This window comes from Cetorhinus maximus, chromosome 2 (assembly GCF_964194155.1).
Source record: "Cetorhinus maximus chromosome 2, sCetMax3.hap1.1, whole genome shotgun sequence".
Classification (NCBI taxonomy): domain Eukaryota; kingdom Metazoa; phylum Chordata; class Chondrichthyes; order Lamniformes; family Cetorhinidae; genus Cetorhinus; species Cetorhinus maximus.
This window is the reverse complement of record NC_135880.1, coordinates 171287309-171300054: the sequence shown is the minus strand read 5'-3', so window position 1 is coordinate 171300054 and position 12746 is coordinate 171287309. Positions and strand designations below refer to the sequence as shown.

Sequence of the window (12746 nt, the reverse complement as noted above, 5' to 3'; positions counted from 1 at the left end):
ATGTTAGAACAACTCAATGGCCCACATTTGCCAAGCTTCACTGCCTGCTTTCTGCTCAATGTCCCCTCATCCCTTCACGACACTGAAGCAGAGATAAGATTCAATGGGTGCTAACAAGCTTTCCGTAACTTTTCCAGTTGACCATTCTTTCTATGCATCACGAGCAGTGAGTTTTGGCAAACTATCATTGACCAAGGGGGAAAATCAAAGACAAACCCGATGCTATCCAATCATATGGAATCAGGAAAGAAACCTATCCCTCCAGAGGCGGGGGGCTTGAGCTTGCAGATAGTAGAGCTATGGGGTTATCAAGATACCTACTATTTTGGAATTATGTTGTGACTTTTTCATTTGGGCACTTCCATCATACAAGCATAGACTTTATACCACATGATTTGTACCCAAAATCAATGCAGAAAATAAATCAACATATATATATATATATATATATATATCAAATTCCAATTTTTAAAAATTTCTTTTACTAATTTTTGAATTTTATTTTGCATTTAGATTTGACAGTGAAGTTAACTTTTCACGTTGAAATATTGTCATTGTACGATAGCCTTATGAACTTGAAGGTATACAAAGCATACATTTTAGGCCTAAACTTCAGCATTGCTTCTTCTGCCCAAATCCAATGCTGGCATGTCTTGTACACCAAGAAACACTCCATTCATATTGCTTAAAAAAAAGACTTCCATTAAAAAGAACAGCCCTACTCCCTCCCTCTCTCCCTCCATTCATCTGTGATCATCTCTTCCCCCCCACCACCCCCCCACCCCACCCCCGACCCATCAATCCCCTCAGTATTTTGCAATACAATCTGCACTTGTATGAGGGTTCAGCGACAATAATTTTTCCATGTGGAAATCCACTGATGCTTTAGTGAAGACCTCCGCTTTCCAAATCTTCTGGACTGGTAGAGTTTTAAACAAAATGTTGAATGACCTTTCCTTTCACTCAACCAAACAGTTCACCAGTGAGATTAGTCATCAGAGATGTGCAACAGGGGCTGTCATTTAAACCAAATTAGAGAAAGAAGCCCAGTGTTCACTGGCACTTCCTCCATTTAAATTCAAGGCACAGGCACCACGAAAGCAATTCCAAATCCCCACTTTCCATGATAAACCATATTTTGTACCATCAGTGGCTACCAGCTCCCTGGCTGTGTGACGTTCCAGGGAGCGTTACCTAAGGGAAGATTTAGCCCCACAACGAGCAGACAGCTTAAAGGTTTCTTTTATTTTGAAAAGTACAGCCTTCTGCTATTGGTTTTATATCATCTTCATGTTGAACCTCCGCGTGCCTCCTTGCTCAGTGTCAGCTGTGGCTCCATTAGACTTGCGAGGAATGTATTCAATATCGATGTTGTTCTTGTGCTTGCCCTTCCCCCGGCTCCACACAAAGAGGAGCAGGAAACAGAACAACACAACGCCAAGGAACGTGAAGCAGCCCATGGCCGTGGACACCAATATAGTCTTGAGGTCCAGTGCAACTGTCATGTACACATGTGTCCCATTGGAGTGGGTGTCATTTAAATCAGTCATGTATAGAGAGCTCCTGTTCCCATGCAGATTCTCAGAAAGTCCCTTCACAAGCAACGTCACTGAGAAGGTGTCATTCCCAGCCGCGTTACTCGCGATACAAATGTAGACTCCGCTATCCTGAACCTGGGTAAACTTGAGTTCCAGTGTTCCATCTCCCAGTACTGTCGCCCTCCCGTTTGACTTGAGGGTGATTAGCCTCCTTCGTGGAGACTGCCAGGAGATAATCGGGAAAGGGTCACCATCAGCACGGCAATTGAATTGGGCCACCTGGCCTTCATCGACCACCACGTGCTGTGGACTTTTGTCTCGTATTTCGGGTTTTTGGCAGGTAAAGTAGCTGGGCAGGTAAAGATCATTGAAATCTTGAAACCGTTTTCCTTTGATGCTCTCTGGTGAGGCACACATTGGCTGCTCTTCTGAAAACCTCAGCACCTTCCTCCTTTGCAGTATCCACAGCAGCCGACAGTCGCACGCCAGTGGGTTATGGTCTATACAGAGCACTTGGAGGTTTTTCACTGTTTGGAATGCGCTCTCCTCCAGAGTGTCCAAGAGGTTATGTGACACGTTCAGGACCCGCAAGGCGAGCAGCCCTTTAAAGGAACGGGGCTCGATGGTGAGCAACTGCGCCCTAACCAGGTGCAGCTCTTGAAGACGTATCAAGTCCTGCAGCATGCCAGATTCGACAGTGCTGATGGGGTTGTAGGACAGATTCAGGTATACAAGGTAAATTAAATGCTTGAATACCCCATTGGGTATTGCAGATAGGTTTGTGTTGGTGATGGACAGGGAGGTGAGGTTGAGACCATGCAAGCTGTTGGCAGGTAATACGTCCAGCAGAGGCCAGTGATCAATCTCCAGATGTTTCAATCGGTATAGCTTTTTAAAGGAATATGCGTGGATGGCATTGATGTGGAGGTGACATAGCCGGAGGTGAGTGAGGCTGTGAAGGTGAGACAGTGCTTCTGTTGGCACTGCTGTAAGGTTGCATTTCTCAAGGGTTAGCTGCTCAAGTGCAAGCAGTCCGCTGAAGGCTCGGTGTGAAATATAAACCAAATCATTGTCCCCCACTTCAAGAGACTTTAAGTTGCGTAAATCCTGAAAGGTGTAGTCCAGCAAAATGACTATTTTATTCTCGCTGATGTCCAACATTGTCAAGTTAGACAATCCAGTAAAAACACCAAGGGGAATGAGTTTTAGACGGTTACTTCTCAGGCGTAGGGAGCGCAAGTTAAAAAGATTACTAAAAGATCCAGGTTCCACGATTGTTATTATATTTTCACTAAGATCTATTACTTCCAGTAAGGTATATGATGCAAACTCATCCGGATTGATGTTCTTTAGCTTATTCTTGCTTAGGTCCAAAATTTTGGTCTCAATAGGAATGCCCTCAGGGATCACAGTCAAACGTTTGCGATGGCAGGTGACGGATTTGCTCTGTGCAGCACATTCACACCGAGCTGGGCATCCCATTGTAGACCCAGTGAGAACAATGATCAGAGCCAGGCCCAGAAACGGCTGCCAACATGAGATGGCAGCGTGAAGCATGACTTTGCTGATGCAGTCCACCATTCTGTCAAGGGCCTGTGGCAGAGGGGAGACAAGAATAAAAAAAGAAAGCTTTAGTTATTTAAACAATAGACAATAAATGGTTGTTAGCAACATAGGAATGATTTTGATGCAGTTTTTGAACAATACAAATATGGGTCTGCAGTCAATACCTTGTCAGTTCAGTGACATCAATCTCTGCCATAAGCTATCTGAGTTTCCTTCATTCACGGGAGCTGACTCACAAGAACTACTTGTACAATAGCAGGACCTAAGCAGTGTAATAATGAATCTTTCCTGTGATTTGGACTGGATCCCTGTCTCTTTTCGCATCTTAACACTTTTTCAACCTCTTTGCCTTAACACAAGAGGAGGCATGACTTAATTCAACCCATTAAGACTTTATCCACAGTAATATGCATGCACAAAGCAAAAAATGTGATCAGATCCATTTAGGGCCATTGGTAAAACTTCTCTTTACATGATATAAAGCTAAGAAAATTGCAGTGCTGCTCTACTTTGGTGGGTCATCTCACTTAAACAGGATAACTCTTCAGCACTGTGTCCCATGGACTAAGAGGGAACCACCTCTCCCTACAGTTTTGGTCTTTTCCTGCCTGATTTGCTGTGCACCGTGCTGTTCTGAAGGATTCTTTCTCTGCATCAAGAAGGCTTCTGTCTCATCTACTCTCCTTTTCACAGGTAGAAATCACAATGGGTGAGCAATTACAATGTGCTCAAAAAAAGCTAATGAAGCACTAAATGCATAGCCAGAGAGGAAAACAACTTCAGATGGTCATGTTGGCCACCTTCTGTCTGATTCTGGACCCGCATCCCAACTTGGGCTTGGAATATAGGGACTCGAATAGACCATTCAGCCCTTCGGGCCTGTTCGGTGCTCGGTTAGACAGCGACTGATCTGTATTTCAACTCCATTTACCCAGCTTGATCCCATTGCCTTTTGAACGCTTATCAGCCTAGAGAAATAGAAGCATAGAATTAAACAACTCAAGGCAAATCTTTTCTCATCTAGGATTAACAAAATCCACTTTCAGAAAAAATGATGAAATACAGGGATCCAGTGCAGGTCACAAGCTAGTATTATTGTTGCAGGTCTGACTCTAGCACGCAAGTAAATATAGGGGAATGTAGACAATCCCTCAGAACTGGCTAACATCACTGAAGCTGAGATAGGACTGAATGCTGATCCAAATTTATAAGTGACCTTAAAAGTGTACAGAACCATCCCATTTTAATAAAAGTTAGAAGAAATGAAAACAATCTTCCTTTTCTGAATGGTGCAAAAACTCATTGATACATTTTCTTTCTTTTTTGTGATTTGGGTTCATTTCCAGCACTCTTTATTTTTGTTCATAACAAAAGGTAGCTTCCATTGATAGACTTGTGTCACCTAAGTTTAAAATCATATATATGGAAAAACTTAGTTAGTTTGCTGCAGGATTACGCTTATCCCTTTGATTTAATCACATCATGCCTGAATTGCACATGAATTTTTCACAACATGCTTCTGTTTTGCTTGTCGTGTTAAAGCCACACCACAATGTTAAAGATGTCATTCAGGCTAAGTGATCAGTTAAATTTATTACACAAGATTAATTCACACAGAGGCAAACTAAAAGGAACAGAAAATGTATGCGGCAGTTCTTGGCTTGGAATGTCAGTTAACATTTGCTACAGCACAGAAGTAGCTTGGGACATCAAGGAGGTTCTAACAGCCTGAAGAAAACTAAGGCCTAGGTTGGGGGAATCTAATAGATTGGAGAGTAACTTAAAGGTGCGTTCTTAAAAATTCTTTTTGAAAATATTTCTCTGGACTTCATGTTCAAGAAGAAAATAAATACTTTATTTTTTATTTGGTCGCACCAGTGTCCATCTAAGCTTGCTGACCCTGGTGAAGTGATAGACATGACAGCCATATACACTTGGAAACACTACAGTTGTACAACAAGTTTGTTCAGTAATAAATCAATGTTGTCTCAATTAATTGTGCTTGGGTAAAACTGACAAGGCAGTATTTATTAACCATTCTTACTTCCCCGTAGGCCATTAGGGATCAACTGAATTGCATGGCACTCGAGTCAAAATACGCCTGGCCAGATGGCAAGTTCTCTTCCCTGAAGCACATCGCTGAGTCCGTTGATTCAACCCAGTAGTTCTTGTATATTTTTTCTGCTGCTAGTCACCAGGTTTATTGAACTGAATTCAATTTCACCACTTGCTATGGTGTGATCTGAACTTGTGACCTCTGTGCAGCTAATCCAGAATTAGATCTTGGCTTATTTATCCAATAATAGTGTTCCATAAGCAATTACTTCTTCACAGTTAAGTTGAGGTGTCAGCTGTGGCTCAGTTCATAGCACCCTCGCCTTTGAATCAGAGGGTTGTGGGTTCATGTCCCACTCCCGGAAACCAAGAACTGTGATTGTACTCGAAAGAGTTGCAATCTGTGACTGTTGATAACTCGAAAGAGTTTCACAGTTAAGTTACAAAATAAAACAGGTCAAGCTGTGAACTTTTAATTAGCACTGATTAATGACACTACCTAATGTAGATATTCATTTAAATAGCATAACATGTATGCAATAAAAATTAGGTATCTTTGCTATGAAGCTAAAATTAAATAGATTTTTAAAAAGTCATCAATGGACGTACGGGGGTGGATTTTTCTCACACACTTGAGTTACCTGTCTGATGTGAGTTGGGGCAAGCCTTTGGCCTACAGTTCCCATTGTGACCTGAAAATCTCTTCCATCATAGAATTGAACAGAATTTACAGAACAGAAACAGGCCATTCAGCCCAAGTGGTCCATGTTTGTGTTTATGCTCTATGCAATTTTCCACTCACCATATTTCATTTAACCCTATCAACATATCCTCCCATTCTTTTCCCTCTCATGGGGTGGAATTTTATGGCCCTGGTGCAGCGGAGCCAGGACCATAAAATGCGGTGAGCCATTCAAAAGTCCATCGACTTCAGCAGGACCGGAAAATCCTGCTGGTGGGAGAGGCTGTAAGATTCTATAGCTTCCATATAGGAAATAAGAAGATGTTCAGACATTGCAACTTTTTTGGAAAAAAAATCTATTTTTATTATGTGGTAGCCAGAAATGTGCATGATACTTCAAGCGTGGTCTATGTAAGTCTAACATAACATCTCTGCTTTCCAATACTAGTGCTCCAGAAATAAACTCCAGTGCTTTGTCTGTATGTTTAATTGCCTTGGTAGCCTGCATTGCTGCTTTGTTGAAGCTTTTCGTATTGCACTCATCAGGACAATTCGCAAGAATACCATTTAAGGGGAAATCAACAATTTATACTGCAATGCCTTGACCAAACAGGGTTAAGCTGCCTGGTTTAATGATTGGCAGTTAACTGTCAGTCACCATCACTGGTGCATTCTCCATGACAATGCCTCGACAAATCAGAGTCCGCTTTTCAACCAATCAGCACTCTCTTTACATTCAGTATAAATTGTTGTTTCTCCCTTATATTGGTATTCTTGTGACGTGTCCTGATGAGTGTAAGATGAAAAGCTTCAACCTGTCTCTTTTTTTTAAGCAATACTCAAGTTCTGTACCACCAAATGACTAATTGCTACTTTTAACGATTTACACATTGGTACCCCTAGATTCCTCTACCACATTTAGACTGTTAGCTTTGCAGCATGGATTCTATACATTCATTAGTGGCAATCTACCCATTTACCCCAGTGAGGAAAGTAACTATAATGGTGCTGCAGCAAAATATATGATCGGGGCAGGGTGAGCGAGGGGTGAACTTCAAAGGGCAATGTAGCCCTCAAAAGCTTCCACATGCAAATTTTTCATTGGCTTTGAATGAGCCAAATGAAACATAATTGGCAGAAAATGCTGGAAATGCTCAGCACGTCAGGCAGCATCTGTTGAGAGAAACAGAGTAATTAGCCCGGATTTTCAATCCTGAGGCAGGTGACGCGAGTTGAGAAATTTCCCAGCTTTCCGCACCTGTCTCGGGAGAAATCCCCCAGGATGGCAAGATTTTCACTCCAGGGTGGTGGCTGGCGTGGGATTTGGGATAAATTTGGACCTGTTGCCCCTGGACGCACATCAGAGTGCTGCGGTTTCAAAGGCCTACCTTGGTTTTCTGGGACTTTGTCCCAGTTGTTTTGTTAAATTTTAAGCCCTTTTGCCCTGAAACCTCACACCCCCTCATGTTACATCCATTCCCCATGCCACCTCCATGCCCCATGTCAACTTATTGCCAACCCATGTCTCCCAGCCGCCTCCTTGGCCCCTTATAACTCCCATGCCAACTTATAGGTAACTCATGCCAATCCATGTTTCCCAATCATGCCGTTTTGCCCTTACATCCTCCGTGCCAACTCACCCATGGGCACATGTCAGGAGCCACGTTGAGATGAAATAAAATAATGGTCTGAATATCTATATGCTATAGTTAAAAAACATCCATTCATGAAAGCCCATTCAAAACATTTAAATCTCCTCAAGGATGTAATACCTTAAAAGCAAACAGATTTGTATTTATAACCCTCATCAAATACATCTAATCCTTTAATAATCTCTTTGAGTTGGTAATCAAACTGTGAGCTGAGGATCTCCTACTGAGATAATCAGAGGCTGTGAAAACCAGTCAACATTAATAGTAACATAATGATAGCCCTTGGGGCAATGGGGCAATATCAACACACAGTTAATGTAACTGCTAGATCAGATTTTTACCAACTCTCACTGACACAGGCAGCCTACTTAAAAAAAAAACAAAGGGATAGGGATTTAGAGAACTTGATAGTTTGAATCTTTTTTCTAACCTCTTACTGACACAAACAGGCTTCTTTTATAATTATTAAAGGGCTGGAGATTTAAATTATTTCACAGCTTTATAGTTCTACAGGCCTTATTTACCCTTAAAGGGATCTTATGGCTACTCTAAATGTTTGTAACTTCCACATTGGAGGTTAGGACCTTGCTGCAGCAAAAATGCGGTCTATTTGAACTAAGCACTGCATTTAAATGGCCCTGCTGAGTTTGGGTTTCCTGTGTGTGAGTCACACTCCTCCACCTTTCCCCTGTTGAAAATGGGGTCGGGACTTCCAGATCTGGGTCCCGCCTGCCATCTTTAAAGGTCTGCAGAGTCTCCATAACTCAGCAAAAAAATCTGGTCAGTTCTGTTGAAGGGTCATCATTGACCTGAAATGTTAACACTGTTTTTCTCTCTCCACAGACGCTGCCTGACCTCCTAAGTATTTCCACCATTTTCTCTTTTTATTTCAGATTACCAGCATCTGCAGTATTTTGCTTTTGAATATAAGGTGCAAGTGGAATGGTCGATGGAAGAAGAAGAAGTGGAAGATTTCCCCACATGGATTCAAAAACAGTTCATTCCTGCTACCATCTGCTCTCACAATACCCTGACTGCCTCTTCTGTTCAGGCCTTTCCTTGCATCATGGTGCAGAAGAAGGAGCAGAAGGAAATCCACCAGACCTTTGCCCTGACCTCTTACCAGCATTGACCTGCGGTGGAGTGGGCAATGGGTGAAGTTGGGGGGTGGGGGGGGGGGGGGGGGGGGGGGGCGCAGGAGGGGGTGCAGTTCAGTGAAGGACAATCGCTCCTTGGTTTTCTCAACCGTTTGCCATCTTTTCTGGGTTGTAATATGGCCTAAGTTCCTCCCATGGAGGTTAGTACCCATCTACAGTCAGAATTAAATCCTCACCTCACTCAAAACAAATGTTGTATTTTTGAATTGTTTCCAATGCTTGAAGGACAAGCCAAGACACATTTAACTGCACGATTTACACAGATGCTTCTATGTTCTTAATCATAAACTCCATTTTTTCAAATTCAGGAAGAAGAGTAATTCTTGGGTGGGTATGTCGTGGCTTGGAATCACTTTACAGTTGGAGTTGTGTTACTTTTGAACTTTGGAAGGATAGGCAAATACATCTGGCAAATAAAGCTACAGGAAGAAAATAAAACTGAGTACATAAGCTCATAGAATTGAAAGCAAATTATTGGCCTGGTTAGGAAACAAAAACAAAAATACCTGGAAAAACTCAGCAAGTCTGGCAGCATCTGCGGAGAGGAACACAGTTAACGTTTCGAGTCCGAATGACCCTTCAACAGGACTTTTATCTTGGCCTGGTTAGGAAGTTGGCTGAGCAGCAGGAGGGAACAGGGATGATGGGTGGGTATTTTAATTGGCAGGTTATGACTAGCGGTGTTCTGGAAGGATCTGTGTTGGGGCTTCGACGAGCCACCATATTTATTAGCGAAATAGATGATGGGACAGAAAGCCATCGGTCCAAGTTCACTGCTGACACCAAGTTATGCCTTTTCAGCAGTGTAGCTAGAAACATAAAATTGCAAGCAGCTATTAATAGATTGAGCAGAATTTTTAGCTCAGCGTGTGGGCACACGCCCGACCCGCTCGAGCGTCCCAACGTTATCCTGCGCATCCAGTTGACTCCAATCTTTTGTGGTCTGTCCAACCTTATGGTTGGCGGACCGCTGAATCTTCCAGGTGAACTTTGCATTTTCGATTAAACCTCATCCAAGGGCGGGATGGAGTTTCCGTTATAAATTTTTTAAAATAAAGATGTTTGAACAGAATTTTCACCATCTTGATGTTCAGGTGACTGATTCTGATGTGCGGACATTTTTTTCTGGATTTTTAAAACTTTATTCATTGCTTTTAAATTTTTCAGCTCCCTGCCTTCAGGGAGCTTTCATACCGCGCTCCCCTGCGTCCACGCTTACATCAGCGCCTGCCCTCCTCCCGCCCCCACTCTGGCAATGCTGAGCATCTCAGCGCGCCTTTCACACTGGTTGGCCATTAACTGGCCAGGCAGCGTGAAATCGCGGTCAAGGGCCGATCGCGGTCGGCAGACCGTTCTCCGGCCGCTCCTGGGCCTGCCGATGCCACCTGCCTACCAGACCAAAAATCCTGCCCATTAAGTCAATGGGCAAAACTGTGGCAAATTGGTTGTGGAGCACCTGATAGGTGAGTGAATAGAGCCAGTGGAGACAGTTGCCTTCACTATTTCAGCTGCGACATGTACCGACAGCAACCTTGCCATTTGCTGCCACTGAGCTTCTCCACAGTCTAAACATTAAGGAGGCTCTGACCCCTCACCTCCGGTGTGAGGTTTCCTCCTCTCACCTGCAGGTGGGGTTGACACAGCGGCTTGACAGAGTCCATGCTATATTCACAAGATCGCCTGACTCCCTGTTCAAATGCTGCAAATTGCGTGTAAATTAGTGTAACTGCCTGCCCGTCACTGACTAACGGACAGCCATGCCACTTCTATCCTGCCTCTTGCTCAGAGCAGGGAATGCATCAGGGAGCTGACCCAACACATTTTTGTTTCTAATTTTTGCCTCTGTCTCCAACCCCACCTTCCCAGGGTTGATAAGATTCCACCAAACAAGTGCAAGCTTGTTCATTCTATATTCATTCCATTCCATTCTTTGCACCTTAGAAAATCAAATACTCCGCTGTGGATTAAATTATAACTCCAGCTTCCTAGCTGATAGGGAATTTAAATCTTCTCCTGTTTGAAGATTAAGCAGTAAAAGCAAACCCAAATCACTCCAATGTGGTATTGGTAGATCCCTATATATAAGGATTGCCTTATGTGCAAGCATATGTGGAATGAAACATTTAGTAGCAAGTATTAATTATTTATCAAAATAGCACTACCGCTGGCATGGAGATAAAACGGAAATATTGCTGATACTAAAAACCAGAAATAAAACCAGAAAATGCTAGTCTGTCAGCACTTGAAAAATTCTAGACACTTTATGACCTCAAAGCCCCCAATGTAATACAACTCGTAGCCATTGACCTCGGTAACATGTATGCAAAGTGCCCCCCCCTTCATTGTTCTTTTTGTATGGTTCTTAAGCAGCATGATAGAGAGGTTTGACTCTACATTGCTGCCTGAACTATGGGTAGGACTCATTTAGTCGGCGATGCCCGACTTCTGAGGTTTGGTGAATATGAAGTGCCTATAACAATTATATAGAATAATGCGGTGATAGATTGACTCATGGAAGCATACCAAAGGTAAGGTTATTTTAAAATGAATACGGCTTTGCAAATCTGCCAGTCACTTCACTTCACACAGAGTACGAAAGGTGCTGAGGAATGCATTTGCATTCTAAGCTTCCTATCTCACTTAAATACCCCATTTTGGGAAGCTCTATTAAATATAGTGTAACATTTCTGAGCCACAGAAATACCTGGAGCATATCTCATTAAACAGAGTAAAAAATTGAATTTCTGCAGAAACAAAGCCTCTTACTTTTTTTAAAATTTAGGGACATTACACTGGCTCGAGAGTGCCGCATAATGGAACGATGATGTGCAAGTTCTGTTTTAGCTGAGCTTTCGGCCTCAACAATGTGGTCTTTACCTCCAAGGTTACTAAAGGAGGCCAGACACCTGCCAACAGAGAGGGAGGGATAATTCACTGAGCATGAGTCCTCAGCTACTCTCAAACATTTCTTAACAGCTGATCTGGAGATTGCTGCTGCATGTGGAGAGTGGAGAACAATGGAGAATAACATTAACGTAAGAGTTTGGGTATTCAGGGTAAGGAAAATATGGATCTCCACGCCATCATAACCGAGATAGATTTTTATTGAGCAAGATTATTAAGGGTTGCGGATCCAAGATGAGTAGATGGCATCAAGAGACAGAACGACCACAATCTAATAAATAAATACTGTGGCTACAAGAGCAGGTCAGAGGCCAGGAATTCTTGATTCAACTCATCTTGATTCCCCAAAGCCTGTTCACCATCTACAAGGCACAAGTTCAGGAGTATGGTGGAAAACTCTCCACTTGTCATCAACACTCCAGAAGTTCAACACCATCCAGGACAAAGCAGCCCACTTGATTATTACCCCATCCACCACCATAAACATTCATACCCTCCACCACTGAGGCACAGTGGTGTACCATCTACAAGGTGCACTGCAGCAACTCACCAAGGCCACTTTGAGTACCTTCCAACCACGTGACCTCTACCACCGAGAAGGACAAAGGCAGCAGATGCATGGGAAGGCCATCACCTGCAAGTTCCTCTCCAAGCCATGCATCCTGATTTGAAACTATAGGCAGAATTTTCACCTTGGCAGGTGGGCGCGCGCCCGACCCGCTCAAGCGCAAAACGACACGCAATGATGTCAGGTGAGCGTCCCGACAGAGTTACATGAGGGGACATGTTTTTTAACAATTAAAAACTCTTTAATTTTGTTTTACAGAACTCTTCATCTCCCTGAGGCAGCTCTGTGCCTCAGGGAGCTTTTCCAAAGCGCATGCGCAAGGTTCCCCGCTCGCCCTCCTCCCCCCACCACCAAAACAGGCAGCGCTGAACGCTGCCTCTCGCGTTTCATGCTGGGCGAGCTTCAATTGGCTCGCCAGCGTGAAATCACGGTCCAGCCCCGATCGTGGGCGGCAGTCGGCTTCCTGACCGCACCCACCGAGCCTGCCCGACAAGGGCAAAATTCTGCCCTGCCTTACTGTCCCTTCACTGCCGCTGGATCAAAATCCTGGAACTCCCTCCTTAACAGCGCTGTGGGTGGACCTACACCGCATGGACTGCAACAGTTCAAGGAGGCAGCTTATCA

General features: G+C 43.5%; 1 protein-coding gene across 1 annotated transcript in view; it reads right to left on the bottom strand.

Moving 5' to 3' along the window:
* Positions 1-851: 851 nt before the first annotated feature.
* Positions 852-12746, bottom strand: part of lingo2 (leucine rich repeat and Ig domain containing 2) — a 128426-nt gene continuing 116531 nt past the window's right edge. Inside the window, exon 2 of the mRNA XM_078558595.1 lies at positions 852-3131. Coding sequence (XP_078414721.1) covers positions 1278-3131 — 1854 coding nt within the window. The 3' untranslated portion in view covers positions 852-1277. The remainder of the gene's footprint in view (positions 3132-12746) is intronic.